The 19,987-nt window shown below is 46.5% G+C and overlaps 1 protein-coding gene and 1 long non-coding RNA gene across 2 annotated transcripts; both read left to right on the plus strand.

Moving 5' to 3' along the window:
• The first annotated feature begins 14,099 nt into the window (after positions 1-14,099).
• LOC135307710 (uncharacterized) lies at positions 14,100-15,889 on the plus strand. Its single transcript, XR_010368386.1, has 3 exons — positions 14,100-14,342; positions 15,569-15,618; positions 15,779-15,889. It is a non-coding gene; the product is annotated as an uncharacterized LOC135307710 (long non-coding RNA).
• An 839-nt stretch (positions 15,890-16,728) lies between these two features.
• Positions 16,729-19,940, plus strand: LOC135307266 (zinc finger protein 541-like). Its single transcript, XM_064431844.1, has 4 exons — positions 16,729-17,095; positions 17,430-17,518; positions 18,049-18,135; positions 19,624-19,940. The coding sequence occupies exons 1-4, from the start codon at positions 17,032-17,034 to the stop codon at positions 19,630-19,632; spliced, it is 249 nt and encodes an 82-aa protein (XP_064287914.1). The 5' UTR covers positions 16,729-17,031; the 3' UTR covers positions 19,633-19,940.
• Positions 19,941-19,987: the final 47 nt, after the last annotated feature.

Genomic DNA, 19,987 nt, shown 5'->3' on the forward strand with positions numbered 1-19,987 from the left:
ATAACTGCAAATTCTTGACTTGCTAAACTGAACAATCTTGTTCTGGCCTTAATGACAATTTGTGCTATCATCCCTAACACTGTAAAACTAGTCTTTGGAACCTGTAGGGAAGAAAAACCCATTCTATTCTCAACAAAGGATATCTCTCAGAAAGGTCCCATTGAAAAATGAGACCATAAAGTCACATTTTTAATGTGACATTTTTAAAGAAAGAAGTCCAGGCTGAAGAGGTCCCATGTCTTCAGTCACTCCATTCATCTTCCTCAGGTCATGAAGCAACCTCCAGGAGCCCGATGTCTTCTTGTGGATGAGGAATATTGGTGAATTCCAGGGACTATTCATGGGTGTGATGTGATCTTGGACCTGTAATTGCTCCTTTACCAATCTCTTAAGGATATTTAATTTTTTCTCTGTTAAAGGCCATTGATCAATCCTTATAGGATTATTGTGTGGCAGGGGGCCCTCGAATGGGGGGAATAATGTGCATTGACTCCATGACTGCAGAAGGCTGAGCAATTGCTTTATTGAGCTATACTATATTATAGTATAGTACAGGCTGAATAATTGCTTTATTAAGCTATGCTATATTATATTACACTACTACACTATACTACTAGGAAAAACCCATCTCCATTGCCAGCCAGTCCAACACACTGGATCCAACTGGTCAAGGAATCCAACACCAGCACTAGAGTCCAATTAGGAAACTACCTTTTGGTAAACAACCTCCAGAACACATTCCACATGTGCACAACAACAGGTGCAAAGATTAAGAGAAGAATTGTTTTCTCTGAGCTTTCTCACAGCTTCTCAGGAAAATCCTGGCACAGAATGAAGTCTCTTTCTGTCCACAGAATATGCGAATACCACAAGAGGATGATCGGATTTCCAGTTCAGGTTTAAAGTGGTAGGTTTTGATGTGGTTTGCTCCCTTCCCTGATGGTGAGAAGCTTCTGAACAACAAAAGGACACACTGTGGCTGTCCCTTCTTCAGGAGCTCTGCTTTAGACTGTGTTTTCTTTTTTTCTCTCATCACTCCTGTATCTGATACAGAAGAACAGGTAGTGTTGGCACAGTAACCAGCTGCCCCAGGAGCCCTGCCAAGAAAGGCACTGGAGCAGAGCTCCAAGTTCTTGGCAGTAGGGTTATAAATAAAGTTAGCTTTTGTAGGTGGGGCCATGAATTGTTAATTAATGCAATAAATTGTTACACTTAATTTACGTAATAAGTTATAGAGTAATAAGTTATGGAGTTAAATGTGCTGAAATAGGAATGCATGCCCAGTAGAGTGGGGGTGGTGAGATCTGGGTGAGGGAATTTTCTAGAAAACTGCCTCATGAGATGATGACATTAATATGAAACAAGATTGCAAGAGCAGCCAGCCAATGAAGCCTCGGAACTCTGGAATGATTGGCCAGAGATGCACCATCTTATGGAGCAACCAACAACCAAGACAAGGAGCAAGCAACAGGTGGATTGAGAGCGCATCACTCCTGTGGCTTTAAGAGACTTTGAAAGCCCCGGGTGCTGAGCACCTGGGTCTTTCTGCCCAGCCCGTGTCCAAGGAAACACCCTGTGCAGCACGCAGCATTGTTAGCTTGGAACTTGGACTTGCCGCCCAGGTCCCAGGCTCACCCTGGGCTCTCCTCTGAGCTTGTCATGACTTTCAATAAACAGGCCCTAGCCTTTGGAAAGATCTTGGCTTCATTTTGCCAATTTCACTCAGGAGTGAGACTATTAAGACAGGGTGGCCAAACAAACTTTCTGCTTGTGTTGGGTTTTCACCAGCTATCGGTCACGCGAGTTTTTCAACTAGAAAATATTCTCTGCTTAATCATGACTCCTGTCACAAAGTGTTAACTATACAAATCTAGCACACAAATTCCACACTGAGAGGAGCTAGAAATAAATTTATACTTCTTGTACTAGAGCAATTACTTTCATCTATACTACAACACTTCTCTTTCAGCCAAACGAGGTTGCCACATAAAGGAAGGAGGTCAAGGGCTTCTCTTTTCTTGGCCACTTTTTTCCTATTCTTTTTGCATTGTTTTGCCCTGTGGCCTCATCACAAACCAATATGGAATGAGATTGGTTTGCTGGACAGCAAGCTGGCACCTGATGAAAATAAACTGAATGAATGTGGAAAGCGGAAAATGGAGTGAAATTTCTTACATGGAGAAATAATTAAACTGTGTTAACTGTGCTATTGGACCTCTTAAAAAAAAACAGACCAAAAAGTCACTATGGCCTTCAGAATCCATTACGACACAGAGTAGAATACATAGAAACAAATAATGTTAAAAAAAACGCTTTTCTTTGACTACATTAAACAAATGTTAGTGGTGGAATATCAGTTACTGCATTCACCTACTACATGAAGAGAGCTGTCACATGCATGTGATATAGAAAACACCCACCCACTCCTTCTGAAATACCCACAGGCCCACTTTTGAGCAACTAGTGACATGTGCTCTGTATGCATGACTACTCTGCAGTCAGGTTTCTTGTGTGCCATCAGGATGCCTATTAAAGATGGAGATCATAAAAGGATTAAGGAGTCTGTCACATGTATTGTTTTCTGCTGTAGTTCTAGCCTGAGGGATTAGTCGGTGTAAACAGCTCAAGATCTCCACATTTTCCAGATGAGTCCGTGAAAAGAAAACAGTCATGAGAGCATCCAATATGAAACTCAGAAACAAACATGATTGAAGGCTGTCCTGACTTGCAAAATGGTTGGTGTTGCACTGTTGGAAACTCCTTGCTCTATGGAACCTCTTGTTCCTGACAATGAAGTCTGTCATTCCTGAGTAACAACAGGCTCACACTTCCATAGCAAAAAGGTACCATCACAGCACCTAGGTGTATTTCCAGTCAATCACAGACAATTTATATCTCAATAAGCCATTCTGAAAGCTTCCTTATACATTTTACATCTTATTAAAAAACTGTAGTATTTGTTTAAATAATTTAACTTTGGAGACAGGAAGTTTTAGGAGTGACTCTCACAGCTGATGTTCTTTAAGTTGCTTGCAGCTGGTTACTGCATAAAGCAAGCTGCTGAGATGGATGTCAGGTCCCAATATCCCTAAAGATTGGTAGATGATCTGGGTCCCAAGTGCAAAATCAGCATTCAAATGTCACGTATTATTCAAAGCATCATATATTTCAAGTATGAAAAGACAGAGTTAGCTGCTTCTCTAACAAAAAGAGTTTCCTCTCTGATGGGCTGGAGATGATTTAAGCAATTTAGAAGTTATTTAGAAATCACTTGGGGTGATTTAAACAGAACTCTCCACAGCTCTCCCACAGCTTTCTGAAATATAGAAATAGTATTTAATCTATGCTGGCATTTGTAAAGAAAAAAAGAATTTCTTATGTTCAATAAACAGAAATTCATTTCTTCATTATTCATAAAAGTCATCCTAATTTTACAGAACAATGAAAGTAAAATCAGAAAAATATGCTTCTATTTACAATGCAATTTTTAGAAATCCTTTCTCTGCTAAGTGGTATTTGATGAGATTTTTTAACTCTTTCACCTGCACTTTCAGAATGCAGTCTGCTCAGAATAGTGAGCGAGTTTCTCCTAATTCAAGAAGCTGCTCACCTGCAGAGCATTGACAACTGCCTTTGTGAAATCCAGTATGAATTCACTTGTGAAAGTCAATTAGAATTCGGTATTTGGTTAGAGATTCTTATGCACACAACATCCAGACACCTTGCCAGTCAGAGTGTCTCAATACGGATGTGCACAGATTTATTTTACTTGCAATTTGTTTCTTTACCTTATCACAGAATGAGATCCCTACCAACATAGGAACAAATTAAATCCCTTGCCCTTCAGCACTAGGGGTATTCAGCTCTCTGCTGTCATTTTTTAGCAGCCTGCTGATTTCCTGCTTGTAGATAATTGTATTACAATATGCCAGAAACCCATCACAGAAGTAGTGTAAAGCATCTCAGTACTTCTGTTTCCCTTCTTTCTAAGGAATGCAAATTGATTCCTCCACCCCTCCTTGCACTCCTTTGACATCCACTACAGCTGCTCCTTGTCACATCTTATGGGCACACAAGGAGCATGACACAGCTGACACAGCTTCCAGCAGTGCAAACACAAAGTGCATAAAGTTTTTGTTGTCTGGTAAGTAACTTACCATGGCAGTCATGATGTAGATTACAAACAAACAAACAAAACAAACAAATAACAACAACAACAAAAAAAAGCTGAGAAGATATTATAGATTTCCATAGATCAGAAAAACAAATAATCAAAACAAAGAAATGTAAAAAATAGATAGACTGGAACTCTTAAGCTATCAAGAGACCAGAAAATTTTAAAAAACAAACAACAAACAAATCAATGCTAGTCAAGACTTTTTTATTCTCTGTTCCTCCCTTTTCGAGCCCTTCAAGCCCTGAGCTAATAAAGCCCCTCCTTTATAAAGCAATTTGTCCAGCTGATGTTCAGCACAAGATCTGCCGAACTTCATCTGTAGGCTCAGAAGATCCAGTGTCCTTTGGCCACCCCCAGTTCCCACTGAAGACGGGACCACCTGCAGAGCAGAGGGGACCAGCTGCAGCTCCAAGCCCAGCTCTTGCTGGTCACAGCTGAGCCTGTGGCAAGCTCCAGGAGCTCCTGCCATCTCCCTCCCTGTTGGCAGCTCCCTCCCTCCAGCCCCCACGCCCTGCCCATCCACGTTTTTCCCTCCCAGTTCACCCCTTTGCTTTGCCTTCCCTTAATAAACACTTTGGCTTTTTCACTTCACCCGTGGTTCCCTCTGTGGAGCTGAAGCAGCACAAATCCTGAGCCCGGGGACACGCAGGGCCCTGCTGCCGTTCTCTTCCACGCCATCGTCTGTGCACGGGCAGAGAGGAACAAGGGCAGCTCAGGCTGCAGAGGTCCCTGTCCTGCTGCTCCAGTTGCACAGCACCATGGAGTTGAAGGTCGTGCTGAGCACGCTGAAGGGAACAAGGACCCTGGGTTTTTGAAGAGCCAGCTTGAGTATGCTCTTCTATGGCAAGCATCCACCAAGGGCAGAGGAGCTTGCCATGCTGGAAGTTCTCCCCAAGAGCTTGCTGAAAGCACAGGAAGGCTCCATGCATACACAGGGACAGGAAGAGGGCAGAACCAGAGACCATGGTGGCCTAACAGTGAGCTCTGGGTGTGCCTCAAAGCAAATGAAGCAGCAGCAGCAGCAGCAGTGCAGTGGCTGTGACTCAGAGGCGCGAGCGTACCAGTGGCTGCAGCGCTGTCAGGCAGTGCCTGCAGGCTGGGTGCGCTTCTGGCAGCTCTGCTCTCCCTACAAGTGAGGAATCACAGCCCCTGCCTCAGGCCCACTCAGAAAGCCAACCAAGTGAGACCAGAGGCAGGGGACCCTTCCCAGCTGTCTTGGACATGGCTGCAAAACAGCCACTGCGTCTTCCTGTGCCCGTGTTTGGGGTGTGCTGAGCCCAGAGCCGGCCAGCTTGTGCTCTGCTGTGCCAGGAGCGTTCTGGGCGGGCAGGAGAAGTGCTGCGTGCACAGCGGAGCGTCCTGCAAGGGGCTGACCAGAGCCTTCTGTGGGAACAGGGCTCTGCTCCCTGGCTGGGAACAGCCTGGTTTTGCTGCCGTGAGTGCAGGCAGGAGTTCAGGCACGTGCAGAGGCAGCGGGCAGCTCGTGTTTGTAGGGGCCCGGGGCTGCGCGCCCAAAGCGACACGTGGGCATGGGGAAGGAAGTGACACAGAGCCGGGGGAAGGAAGATGAGCTCGAGCTGGAGCGCCTGTGCTGCAAGGAGCAGAAGGAATTCAGCCTTGCCAGGGTTTCTGAAGTGTGTGTTGGTGTTTCCCGGGAAATGCTGACATTTGGGGAAGTGCCTTTGGAGGAGAGGAGCTTGATTCTCAAGGAAACTGCTTCCCCAGGAGCCCCCAGTGACGTAGGTGCAGCTGTCTCCCTTTGGCTCCCTGTGCTTTCAGTCCTTGAGGCCCCTTGCACTTGGCAGAGGGGCGTGCAAAGCGACAAATCCATGTAGTGATAGACATTATGTTTTCTTGAAGCAGAGTGTGATTTTATAGACTCTCTCTTCTGGTGGAGATGCTCTTTTAATTCTAGTGTGTTGATTATGCCTGTTAATACATATTTTAACTTGCTCTGGCATTCTTCACAAAGAGTAGCTGTCCTTTAGTCTTTGATTTACCTCAGCAAATGTTCAGACATAACTTCAGATATCTGAATTTAGCCCATTTCTCCTCTCACTTCCATTTCAGAGAATGTCATAAATACAGATCTACACACTAAAGTATCCAAGATTTCTGTGCAATAGAAAGATGAGTAAACAGTAGTAGAGCCCAAGCTACATTACCTTTAGCGATTACCAAAGGCACTAGGTATTTAGAAAAGTTTTCCTTCTTTCAGCAATATTATCAATAGATTGTTACAGATACATATTATAATATTCTAATATTGGCTTTTTGCAAATATTAAAATAGATTTTATATGTGTGATGTTAAAGTAACTTTCTTATAAAGATATAGTTTTTATTTCAGTTCTTAATTAGGCTTAGACATAGTAGTGAAATAGCTGATAGAAGTATGCTTGTGTTCAAATGCCTACTTAAATGGGATAACATCCAATGAACATAGAAAGAAGACACCTGCTACAGATGTGCCCACTGTCAGCACTCACTGTCTGAAGATGGTGCCGACCAAGGTCCAAAAATTGGAGGTGGTAAGAATGGACTAAAACCACAACCAAGGAATATGCATGCTCTAAGACACAGGAGGAGCCATGCAAAACAATTCTTGGAACATGTAAACTAAAGTTTGCTATGCATAAGGGTCTATGCATATGCAGCAATCTTCATGCAACACACAGCGTGGGCTTGGCTGAGTGGCCAGATGCATCCAGCCATAATAACCTTTGTGCTATGGTCCTTGTTTCCTGTTGTCCTTTATTAAACTTTATCAGTTTTCATATGTGTTTTTCACATGCATGGACATATTTCTGGGCTGTGTGTTCTTGCTTTGGGACAGCAATATTGTGTTTGGTGAATTAACGAGATTATTTCACTTAGCGGCTTGCAAGTTGTGGGAAAAGCCCTTTTGTTGATCTCAGACCTAAGACAAACAAAAGAACTGCAAAAAAAATCAGAGATGCCAGCCCGAGGCTACCTGAGGATCCCCCTGTGGTGGCAGGTTTCCAGAAGACACAAGACATGTCCCAGCTGCCAAAGCTGCAGAAGCTGCCAGGCGCTGGGAAAGGCTCCCAGCTGCCCTCCAGCCCTGCCAGTGCCGGGGCAGGGACTGCCCCACTGTACAAGGACACCAAAGGGGCCTGTCCAAAGCAGGGAGCTAAGTCACCTCAGCTGTTACTCAGGTGATTCTAATGATCATCACTGTTCGCTGCTTAGACCCGCCTGGCTCCCAGGCTGGGAATGACCCTTTTCAATGGCTGTGGGTGGGTGTCACCCAGATCTGATGAAAGGAGAGCAGGGCAGCTGCGGCTGGCTCTCCGGGACGGACGCTCTGCGGAGTCTGCGCGAGTTGGCTCTTCCAAGCTGCTAAGGGAAAACTTTGATAAGCATCAGCTTTTGTAGCTGTGGTGGGGTTTGCTTTGCTCCTGGAGAAGGTGGAGAAGCTGTGGAAGAGCACGGGGCTCCCCTTACCTGAGAGGAAACGCGCTCTGATCCTGGCTCAGGCACGGGCTCTACAACCTGCGGCCAGTCCCGTGCTGGTGTGGCTGGAACAGCTGCGCTGCGCTGTGAGCTCAGGAGAATGGAGCTCATGGTAGCTGCTGCCACCCGTGGCTGTGTTTGGAAGCAGAAGGTAGGAACATCAGTCTTCTGTTGTGTTTGACTTTATTGTTATTTAAGATTATAGTAAACACTGAGCATGAGCTGGGGTGCAGATTGTAATTTCTCATCTTTCCAAAGATCTATATAGATTAACCTGTGCCCTGTTTATTTTTCCTAACTCACCAATTTAATGCAGTGGTTTTATAGTGCATTTTTATTGTTGTAATGTCTGAATGTGGTGGGAGAATATATATGATGTTAGGGTATTTTTGCTTTTGTTTTTTTTCTAATAAAACCACTCTTTTCAGCTTGGTGAAGATGAAATCTGCTTCTGTCCTTGTATAGAGCTATGGGTTTGTTTACGTGGCTTCTCCTTCCCTTTTCTGCCTGGGCTTTCTCCCCTGCAGTTTTCAGTAGAAAAGTGAAGCCATAGATGGAATAAATAGACTCCACAATCTGATGTAGTTATGAACTGGGTCTGTATTGTCAGCACCCAGCACAAGCGAGATAGCTCTCCTGAAAACTTGTGCCCTGAGCCCTGGTCTGAGCTCAATCTTTTATTCACAAAGGTGCTCCATATAGATGACATTGCTCAACCTTTTCATGCATATCCAACCCCTGGCCCCGCCTGTTCTTGCCTGGCATGATAATTACATCCATGATTTCTTAAGTAAAAGGAAAAAAATCAACACTTAATTCTACAAGCTAAAATTTAAATGCTTAATTCATATTGCTAACTCAAGTGAACTCCAAAAATCTCTATTTCAAAAGCAACAAATATTTGAAAGGTTATACCCCAACATATAACTGTGATCCTCAATTAATACTCCCTTCTTCCACTTGCTTAAAATCTCTTTGTCCTGGGCACTCACTATGGCCTTTTCCTGGAACCTCTCTGGCTGTCTTGAATGCTTATGGAGTAAAAGATAATCCCTGATCTATTTTCAACTCTGCCCAGACAGAGACTGCTGGAAGGGAGGTAGGACTGGTACTGGGGACCTGGCAGCTTCTCCAGGAATCAAAATTATTGAAATTATGGTAATGTGGACAAGGCATGCAAGTCCAGGTGGTGAGCTGAAGTATGCAAGTACTTGCAGTTTCTCCTCAGCACTTGACAGTTTAGGGATATGGTCTCTTTTTATTTCTGTCTCTTAATCCTCAATCCTTGCCACACTCCTTCAACATCTTTTGCATTGTCATCTTCCCTGTTTTCTCCCTCCCTTCTTCTTTCTGTGACTTTCTGTACACGACAGACAATCCGTCACACACTGTCAGCTTGCTCAGTCACCCGAGCAGTGATAATGATGCTGTAGAAATTGTAGGTGCACAGGAGGCAAAGGTGTCATGCTTCTGTGTGCCCTCTGCAGGCAAACCTGCTTCCCAAAGCTTCAGTCACACTTGGAACAAAGGCTTGTCCCCACTGCTTTGTTGTGGTTTACGCATTGATGGAGCAACACTTCTGTCTCAGCCCGCTTAAGCCACTGCAAAGCTGGAATTGTTGCTTTAGCAGCAGATGTGCTGGCAGGGTTCTTACAGCCCCATAGTAAGAACTCTACAGTTCTTCTAGAAGAGGTTTGTGATCTTTGTGCAATAAAAACAACGCCTTCAACTGCTGCAGTGCAAGTCATGCACTCATGTAGATGTGTTTTCAGACACAGGTATTTCTATATATGCCTAGTGAGTGGCCTCCTGGGGAGCAGGGACAAACAAGGAAGGAAAGTGGGCTGACAAAACATAAAACTGGGCTTCAAAATGAAGCCATGACTTCCCTTGATACAGAAGGACATAAACTTTATCTTGATTGGCCTGAAGGTAATAAACAAGTCTCTCAATGTCCTGATCTTTCACTAGTCTGAAATGATTTAGAAAAATTTGATTTTTTTTTTTTTTTTTTTTTTTTTTTTTTTTTTTTTTTTTTTTTTTTTTTGTGGTGGAGGATGGGGTCTGCATTTCAAGTCTGTTCTCCCAGCAGTCAGGGACCTGCACAGCTGCTGTGGGTGGGGCAGGTGATTACTAACAGCATGGTGAGAAGTTGGCTTGTGCCTGGTTGAGGGCTTGAGGACTGTGGTGAGAGAAGGGCCAGGGAGTGGAGTGGAAAATACAATTTACACAAGCAGGTATAGGTGGATGTCTGGGGTGTAGGTGGGATTTAACTGGTTTAGGTACTGCATTTATGAAGAATTGAACATTTAACTCTGAGATAGGACTATTTAGTTGCTACTCTAAATGCTGCATTTACTAACACATAATGTAATTTCTGCTGCTGTGGCAGAACCTGCTGTCCCCTGCGCTCGGAACAGGCGTGGAGGGTCCCCAAGGCATCCTCAGAATGGGCTTTGCCCTCACCTTGGCTTGTGCTGCTGCAGATTTTGGAGACAATTGTGCATAAGAACGGGCACTAGAACCAGACTTGGGGCTGGCATGCTCTGCATTTCCAGGATGGCTCATGGACAGGGTAAGGTGCTATTGGTGCACTCTGGATCAAGCTGTGATTCTATGGACACTTCAGCAAGAGAGTTTTTTTCAGGGTGATTAAACCTTCATCCTTGCTGTGCTTCCTGTGACATTTGCATCTCTATTTTGTAAAACTTCAGAAATCTGAGTCATCTTTGGCCCTGTGAAATGTTATAAACATCAGCAAAAGCCATCATAGTTTGCATGTGAAAATACATACTTTTTGACATTTGGGAGTTGGAAATTCTCATAATTTAAAACCAATTTCTATTGCTGATGATACAGAAAGGGGGCAGGTTGGTGCCTTGGGGCCTATGTTTGCTACTGTTGCCTGAAAAATAACTATTGCAGTAGCACCCTATGGCCCTGGGTGGCCAGAACGGAGGTCCAGGAGGCTTGACAGGTGTTTACTACTGAGTCTTTGATCTTTTAAGCCAAATAAAGGTTATAAATTCTTAGAACTATGTATTTATAAAAGAAAAGTATAAAGGAGAGATGTTGTACACTGTGTGTGTCCCACCTTAAACATATGACATTATAAAAACACACTCTCCAAACATCCATTCTTTTGTATGACCAGGTAAATGCCATGTAAAACTGATTTCTTTGTTCAGAAGTATCTCACCTACTGCCAACAATTAGAATTGCTTACAGGGTCTCAGTTGCAAATGCAAAACATTCAAAACTCAAACTAACTGGTTACATTAGAAAGCACACTTTGCTTTTCTCAAGGGGCTGATTGTGAGCTATTTGATGAGCTATTCATGAACATATCCTGGGGCTGTTTGCATCAAACACTGGGATTTTGTTAGCAGTAAAAGAGGGAAAGTGCACTATGTGTGGGAAAGTAATTCCTTCCCAAAATATGTGCTTGGAGGCTACTTGGGTCAAAAGAATTTATTTTTAATTCTGTGGGCTGAAGAACTGCCCACCATCTGCTTTTTCAGAAAAAGAGGGTTGGGTCTTTGGCCCCTTGCAGAGCCTTAAATGAGCAAAGCTGAAGGGATTTGCCCCAAAAAGCAAGGAGTGTGTGAGGCTCATGGCCGTAGCTGTCTGCAGAAGTGAGCATGGGCCAAGGGAAGGTCCTGCTGCCCAGAGCCAGCCCGAGGTGTCCCTGAGGATGTGTCACATCCTCTGCCTCCTCTGGCAGTGCTGCCACAGAGCACAGCAGGAGGGATTGCAGGGATTTGTCAGCACGGGGAGGACGAGCATGAGCTCCTGCTGATATTTCCATCCAGGGCTGGCACTTTCAGGCCAGCAGTGACAGATTCTGCAGCTCTGGCTGCACAGTTGCTGTTGGCAGTGCTGTGACAGCCTCTGCCACCAAGCCAGAGTGTCTGCAGGGGCAGGATGGTGTAGAGATGCCTCTCAGAGAACGGAGAGAACACCTTCAAACAGCATCTGGCAGAGTTAATGAAGGGGTGGTAAATCCCTTTAAAGGGGACAGGTTATAGAAACCTCTCTCTGTGAATATAAGAGACTGTAGGAGTGAAGAGGGAATGGGAAAAGGGAAGGGAAAGGTAGAAAAAAGAGGCAAGGGAAAGAGAGAGGGAGAGGATAGAGTCCTTGGACATTCTGATTTTATCTAAAGGACGTTTTCTGACTACATAGATGTTTGCTACAATAGTGCTTTTCAACATGCTATGGCTTTCTAACTCATGATATTAACTGATCACAGTGTGTTTTAAAAGACATAAGAAAAAACTCAGTAAAAAGTTTTCCTTCAAGACCAAATATCTGCCAGAGTCTGAGTGCCATGGTTAATGGCTTTTGAACATTCACAGGAATGGTCGAAGCATTAAAGTAATTAAATAGGTCTCTCAGAATCCAGCATAAGTTGTACTGATGAGGAGATTAAATAGAGATTCCCATTGCACTGTGTGTTTTGTAGAGGCTTAGTGACAGTATTTCACGCACACATAACAACATAAAGAATGACAGCTCATGCCTATTTCTCATGGTAAGTATTTGCTGCTGCAGCCACCTTTCTTCAAAGTAAAGATGTGTTCAAAGGCTTTTTTCCCCGATTTCTGTTGAAAACTGTTTCATGTCAAATAAAGGATAAGTCCCATATGTAGTCTTTTCTTCTGTCAGAACCCAGGACATCCCTCTGGATGCCCTGGATGGCTCAAAATCCTGTCAGGGGCTTGGAGACCCTGGCAGGAAGCCAAAGACACTTGGGAATTCAATCTCAACCCATGGGAGCAAATTACCAACTTTACATGAAGAATTACAAGTCACAAAAGTTTAAGTAGCATAACAGTAGTTGCCACAGGGTGAAAGGTGGAATTTTGAAGAATTTGACTATGGGGGTCTAGGGGCACAAGATGGAGGAATTTGGGCATTGTCCTGTTCTTCTCCCTTCTTCTTCCTAGCCTCCATCTTCTTGGTGATGGTGGCACTTTGGGATTGGTTTAGAGTAGAAAGTCACTGTCTAACACAGGTGATAGGTATTGGGACATAACTGTAAATATTGAATACGTAGTTTATAGTATAAAAGACAACACCAGCCCTGGGGGAGGGCAGTGTGCCTCAGACTGACGTACAGAACAGACCTCTGCAAGCCAGACAGAGAATGTTTTAGATAAGAAATAATAAACAGACTTGAGAACAAAACGGAAGACTTCTGACTCCTTTTTCGACAGCTGAGTTGGGGAAAAGAGACTTTTTAGAACACCTCAGGATCATCTTGAGATTGTAGAAAATAAATGTCCACATGCACCAGGAAAACACCTGTAGCTCAGATTCAGTTTCTCTTTAAAGGACCAGGCTCTGAGCCTCCAGTAATGTCCTCAGCTAAAGCAGAGCGGCTGTGAACCTGATCCTCTCACTTCTCACAGCTTTGGTATTTGCACCAAAGAAGAATCCAAGTCACTCTTTTACCGAGCCCAGCAAATGGCTCTGCCTAGCAAGGCTTTGGCAGCAGGGGCTGTGGAGGATGGCGAGGGGGCGAGGCAGGGGGGAATGGCCAGGCTGCTTCTGGGAAGCGACCAAAGCTTGCCCTTGCCTGCTGGAGCCAGTGCAGGTGGGATCTGGAGCCTACAAAGTATCTGCATTGCAGTGGGCCTTGTTCCAGATGTTTTCCCAGCAGGTTGGGGGCATATGTGTGGAAGATGTCTGCTGGGAAGGAAGCAAGATTTGTTTTACTATAACCTTAGGCAGGGAAGCAGTACAAGTGGCTGGGTTTTACCATATCTAAGTATTCAAACAAAGGCGAAAGCCGTTCATGTCGAAAAGCCGTTCGTTCTCTTGGTGTTCCTTCCTTAAAGGAATGCCAGAGTATTAGAGACGAACATTCTCCCTTCTTCAAGGGAGCTGGAAGAGAGACCTAGAAATTCTGCATGACCTGTTGACTACAGCAATGCTGGTGCACTGCCCCAGTGTGTGTGTCCCCATCAGCTGCCCTGAGAAACATCCCGTTTCTCCAAGTTTCAGGGAAGGAGTGTTGAGGTGAGAGACAGCTCAGCAGGCCAAAGGAGGGAAAACATCAAGTGACATTATTGGGCACCAGACAATTGAGAAAGGGGGCAGGATGAATGCCGCCACTTGGACAGAAAGCTTTGCACTTGGTTCTGCACAGAACAATTTGCAAGCTCCTCTCAGAGCCAGAGGAGAGCCAGTCATCCTGGTTCTGCAGTGCAGGAAATGTGGAATGGGCGCTTGGACAGAGCCAGCCTCCTGTGCCTGTTCAGCTGCAGGCACCTTACAGAGAAGCAAAGAGGAGAGCCAGAGCTGTCCCTGCTCTACTTTTCCCCATCCAGAGGACTGAGGAGAAAAGCCCCAGTGGGGAGCTTTTCTCCTCAGTTTTCAGAGCAAACTTGCAGCAGAAGAAGTAGAAGGGGCAAAGGTGGCCTATCCCTGTTTCTGTCCCATGGTTCCCCTGGGGTTCTGCATGGAATGTTGGGCTGTGCCTGTAGCAACTGCCCTTGTCTGCTGATCCTGCGGCCGTTGGTGGAACACTGGTGGAGCAGCTGGAGCAGCAGCTGCAGCATCTGCTCCTGGCTGTCCCTCAGCAGCCACCTTCTGCACTCGGCACCACAGCTGGCCTCTGCAGTGACATCCTCATCTCCTCGTCTACTGCCAAGCATCCCCACAGCACTTTGGCACTGTGCAAGGTAAGAAAATCCCCGTGGGCCCCCAAAGCACTCACAGAACGGCAGGAGGCTCCAGCTGGCTCTGCCACCAACCACCACAGACACGGTGTGTGGTCACTTTCCCCAGACGAGGTTGCACATGAAAGCAGGCTGCAACTTCTCCAGGAATAATGCTGCCTCCAGGGGAAATACAGACCTTTCCATAGAGGACGTAGGGAGCTGTCACGGTGCACTTGCAGATTCTCGTCCACTGGTGACCTGTGTAAAACTTCGTGGCACCCATTTAAGTCCTAAAACTACGTTGTGGTGACCCCAAAACCAACTGGTCATTCCGAAGGAGTTCAGGGGTTCAGTGTCCACAAATCCTGCTACGCCCTCACTCTGGTCACACCTCCTGCAAAGCTTGAAAAACCAGAAGGATGGGACTTCGCCTCTGGGATGCCTGCCCATCAGAGCATGGAAGCAGTTTGCTGGGCTTGTCTGCAGTACTGGCTTTCATCCTCAGAAATGATCTGGTTTCAGCAATTCCTATATACTCACATACTTACATCACTTACAGACACATACTATTTTCATAGCTTTTTTGATTTTTTCCCACTGCCTTGCATCTCTTTTCCAGAGAGATATTGCTCTAGATTTGTCTGTGTTGTTCAATGTGTGTAGGGCTGGCTCTGCCTCACGGTCAGAGGCAGCTGTGAGATGCCCTCTTGAGTGGTGCTTCTCAGGAACACAATCACAGTGTCACAGCATTTTCTGGGCTGGAAGGAACTCCCAAAGATCATGGAGCCCAGCACCTGGGCCTGCTCAGGACAGCCTCAAGAATCCCAGCCTGTGCCCAAGAGCAGTGTCCAAAGACTTTTGGAGCTCTCTCAGCCTTGGTGCTGGGAGCCCTTCCCTGGGGAGGCAGTTCCAGTGCCCAAGCCCCCTCTGGCTGAAGAACCTTTGCCTTCCATCCAACCCAAGCCTGCAGTAGTTCATCTTCCATGCATCCTCTTGGCTCTTCTCACTGGCCCCAAGACTCAAGGCACTCTAGTGCCTGCCCTTCAGCTTTCCTTCTTGAGCAAGCTGCAGACTGCTAGAGGGACCTGCCTCAGAAATTCCAAGTGAAAAATGCAGCAATGACACCTAATGGAGAGGAGCTGGGACAGAGGAGCTTGGGGTTTTCAGTGGTGAGGATGAGAAGCAGGGCTACCGACACATCTTGGCAGAATGAGTTTTATCTGGAGCGTTGTTTTGATCTCTTTCAGGTGGAAAGGAGAGGCACAATGAAAAGGAAAGCAAGAGCCCACACTGAGCCGTGAGTTTTGGCCTAGGGTTAAAGGACAGCAAACTTGAGGAATGGCGAGCAAGACAACTGCTCTTTCAGAGTCACAGTGGGATTGGTCCAAGGCTGTGGCTGCACGCCAGGTGTCTCTTGACCACTTGCCTTTCTTACGTCCTACTCCTTCTTCCTCTAGACACATCAATGTTGGCAGTGACTTTCAGGCCGAGCTCCCTGAGCTGCAGACCGGGCCGCCAAGTGAGGATGAAGAGCCTGCAACCCTGGTCTGGAAGCCCTTGGAGGAAGACGACTCTGACCTGGAAAAACCAAACAGAGGTAGCTGTCTAGCTTTCCTTCAACTCCTGAGATAGTCGGGCATGTAAAATGGTGATTTTTGGGTAAAAAGGCAGCTTTTGGCAGGCTCTGCTTCTCTCCTTGTCATGCCCATCTTCCCTTGTGGAAGTGGTAGGCGTAAGGACAATACTCTGCTTCTGCAGCAGAGCAGGAAAAAGAGCAACTGTGCTGCTCTCCAAATGGGTCAGAGGCATGTGCCACTGGAAGAGGGGAGATTGGCCCCCAGTCCTTATGACAAAAGCTGCATGGAAGGGAGAGGCAGCACTAGGTGGGCCCTTGCTTCAGCTGCCCCTTGCTTTGCTCTCGTTTTTGTGCTCTCCAAGCTGCAGGCTTTAGCTCTTGTGCTTTCCCTCTTGCCTTGTACGGCAAGCCTTCCCCTTTGTTGGCTCAAGGCTGACTTTGGGTGGGTTTTTGTTGTGCTTGCAGTCAGAGAACTGTTGGACATGGCCAGCTCCCGTGGCCTTCCCGGGGCAGCAGCTCAGCTGGAGCTCGCCCTGCACTGCCTGCACCAGGCTCGCGGCAGCATTCCGGTAGGAAGCGGCTGTTTGGGCGCGGGCAAGAGTGGGCAGGGAATTGATAAGGCCCGGGCAGCGGGACAGCCTTTCCTGGCTGCTCCTTGAAGAAGGGAGTTCACAAGCAGCAGAGCACTCGCTGCCTGCTGTGTCTCGTCCAGCTGCGGCAGGGCTGAGCCCAAATGGCTCCAGCAGGGACAAGATCTCTCCTGGAGGCAGCGCCGCAGGGTCCTGCAGCCTGCTGCCTTGAAAACCTCCTGGAGATCTGTGTTCTCGAAGACATTTTGAGGGGCAATTCCCAGAAGCCTCAGTCAGCTGAGGCAATTCAGGATGCAGGAGGAGCAAAATCATGGAGTTGGAGAGGAAAATGCTACCCTTGGGGAGCAGGAGCCAAGGGCTGGGCAGCAAAAATGAGGGACTGGGAGCAAAGCACAATCTTTGACCCATATGAGAGCCAGTGGCCTGAATCCTCAGCTGAAGAAGCAAAGCGGCTAAAGGGCAGCATTGGTGGGGTTTGGCTCTTTTTTTGTGTTGTGGGTCAGCTCAAGCCTTTTTCCTTTGCATCTTGCAGGAGGCTCTGGAGATGTTGCTCTCAGGGGGTCCTCCAACAGCTCAAGGCCATCCCTTGGCTGATTATCATTATGCAGGTAACCCAAGCCCAGCTTCTTCCTTCACTGACACATGCTGCCGTGCGCTTAATGGCCGTGTCAAGCATTTCTGCTTCAATTAGTTGTGCTTAAAACCAGCACACGATCTCGCCTTCTCTGGGGACAGGGAAAGCACCAGCATCTACTCCTTCAGCTTGACTCGTTTTCCATGCTTTTTTCCCTGGGGAATGCCTGCTCTCGTCTTCATCACCTTCTGAGGGAGCAGACATGCACACACGTGAATGACGGCTGGAGCCAGCTTGCTTTCGGCATCCAGTGGGATCTGCTTCAAGTGGCTAGAGGGATCAATTCAGCTGCTGCTTTTTCTTGCCAGGCTCTGATAGATGGACACCTGAGGAGAAGGAGGCCTTCCAAAAGGCTTTCCACACCTACGGCAAGGATTTCCATCTCATCCAGAAGCAGGTAAAGCCACAGGACATTTCTCACCTTGGCAGATCATCAGAAGGGACATGTTGATTATTGCTGGTACCAAATACTGCACCTATGTCCCTCTCTTCTCAAGTACCAAAACTGTTAAAGCAGCCACAGAACAGGACATGGAAGGCCTGTGTGAAAATGATGATCCGGCCTCTGCAGCCCTTCTCTCCAGGCTGTTTTGGAAGACAAAGCTCTCTTCTGTTAGACTTGTCTCCCATATATGCTGCTGCTTCCACAACACCTTGTGCTGGGGTAACTGCAGTGAACGGGGCAAAGAAGAACTCTGCTAGAGGGACTTGGTGTTGATCTGTGCATTACATGTGGTACCACGTAGCACAATACTCGGTTTATTACATTGCATAATGCCTCTCTGACTCCTGCATATTCATTTCATTTTACACCCTCCTCAATTTTCCCCGTGACTTTAATTCCTACTTTACTCTGTATTCTCATTGTTCTCCAATGCACCCTACAGGACGGCTGTTTCAGATTCCTTCTTTTGCTCTTCACAACAGATCCCGAGTAAGACTGTGGCACAGTGTGTGGAGTACTACTACTGCTGGAAAAAAGAGCAGAAACTTGCCAGCAGCACTCTTGCTCAGGTGAGTGGGAAGAAAATCCAGACATGCCAGCAGGGTCAAGAAACTGGCAGAAGGGCACAAACCCTGCTGGTAAGCCACACCAGACGCCGCTTTGCCAGGCTCCCTTGGTCCCACGCACTGGGAGAGGCGCAGCAGGTGCTACCCAGACTTTTGTTGTGCTGCTGCCCTGAAATACGGAATTGTGGAGCACAACTTTGACCCAACAAAGCAGCACCACCATCAAAATGGGCTTTGACTCTCTACAAATCGGTTTCTCAAGGGCTGGCACCCTCAGATTCCAATCACACCTTTCATTCCCCACTGCTTGCTAACATCAGCCATCTGGGCTGCCTTCATGGAGATGCTGCCAAATTTTAGAGATCTTTTGTAGCACCCCAGCGTATCCCCAAAAAGGAGCTGCCAGTGCCATGGCACCTTTAATACTTTCCTTACTGGCAGAGAGCAATTTGCTTCACAGAGAGAGACAGAGAGAGGGAGAGAGAGAGATTATTTTGGGTAGGAGAAAATGGGTAATCATGTGTCTTCACTAGTGTGACTGAATGTAAAAGCCATGCCCTAGACATGTGGGGAGGAAAACCAGAGATAAATAGATGTTAGGCAGAGAGGTAGAAATCAGACATGTAGAACTATGGATAGCCACGTATTTATCCCACCCCCTTAGAGCTGTGGTAAAGGGGAGTATTTTCCTCCAACCTCCATGGTTGGCAGCCTGCCGCAGCCCACTGCCATATCCAGCCCTTTTCTCAGCTCTTTGGGGTTTGGAAGAATTTGCTTAGGCCAATAGATTTTTGGGGTGGATGCTGTGAATTCCAGCTTTCTAAAAGGAAGGAAGGAAGCATAAGTAAGGATTCTTTGATTCCCAGACTGCGGGCAAACGGAAGAGGAGGAAAAGCCCTCCCAGGAAGGAGACTGGGGAGACTGGGAAGAGAAGCCGCAAGCGGGCTGGCAGCGCGGAGTGTCCCTGCTGCCAACCGCGCCAGCCGCCCCAGCCGGCGGGAGGCCCCTTTCCGTGCGGGCAGTGCCAACGGTGCGCAAGCTCCTCCTCCTTCTGCTCCCAGCTGCCCCTTTGGCCTAAAGCACGCTGACCCTTTCCAAAGGCACCACAGGGCAAGCTGAGGCCACTTGCAGGATCGCCCCTGGCAGCCCTGCTCAAGCTTACAGCCCACTTGGAACCCAAACAGCTTCGTTCAAACCCAGCATTCCCAGTGAAACCTTGCCATGCCCCAACAAGACACAGTTCATACAAACAGGAACACATGCATCAAAGCTTGCTTTGATGCTGCTGATCCAATTAAACCTAGGATGAAGCAAAAGGAGGAAGACATTTCAAAGAATTGAAACCAGCAAGATCAGACTCATGGTGCTGATCACTTTACCAATTTGTCACAGCCTGAAAAGATGGAAATTCATCCAAAAAGGGAGATCTCGGCACTTGGCTTAATGGTGTGTATGGAGTTAACAATGGATGGTTTGTTTCCTGTCTTCCAGGGAGTTTGAAACCATCAAGGAGAGGAACAAGCACAGGAGAAGACATCGCCCACGCAAGGATGCACAGCCTCTCCCCAAGAAGAAAAGGCCAAATTAGCCCTGCATTTGCCCCAGGCTAACAAGAGTTATGCGTCTGCAGGACTAGATAGAAATAAGATTGTTTTTCAAGTTTTTAGGATTGTTTATTCTTCTATTAGTTTACATGATAGGAATCCCTCTGTTTATTAGCTAAGATATATATAAGATATATAACTATTATTAAAGATGTATTATTAGTGTTAGATTTAGCAATAAATGTTTGGTGTTTGGTGTTTCTATGCTTCAACTTTTTACATTTTGTCTTTGTTGAGACACAATCTGTTTT

This window comes from Passer domesticus, chromosome 9 (genome assembly GCF_036417665.1).
Source record: "Passer domesticus isolate bPasDom1 chromosome 9, bPasDom1.hap1, whole genome shotgun sequence".
Lineage (NCBI taxonomy): Eukaryota > Metazoa > Chordata > Aves > Passeriformes > Passeridae > Passer > Passer domesticus.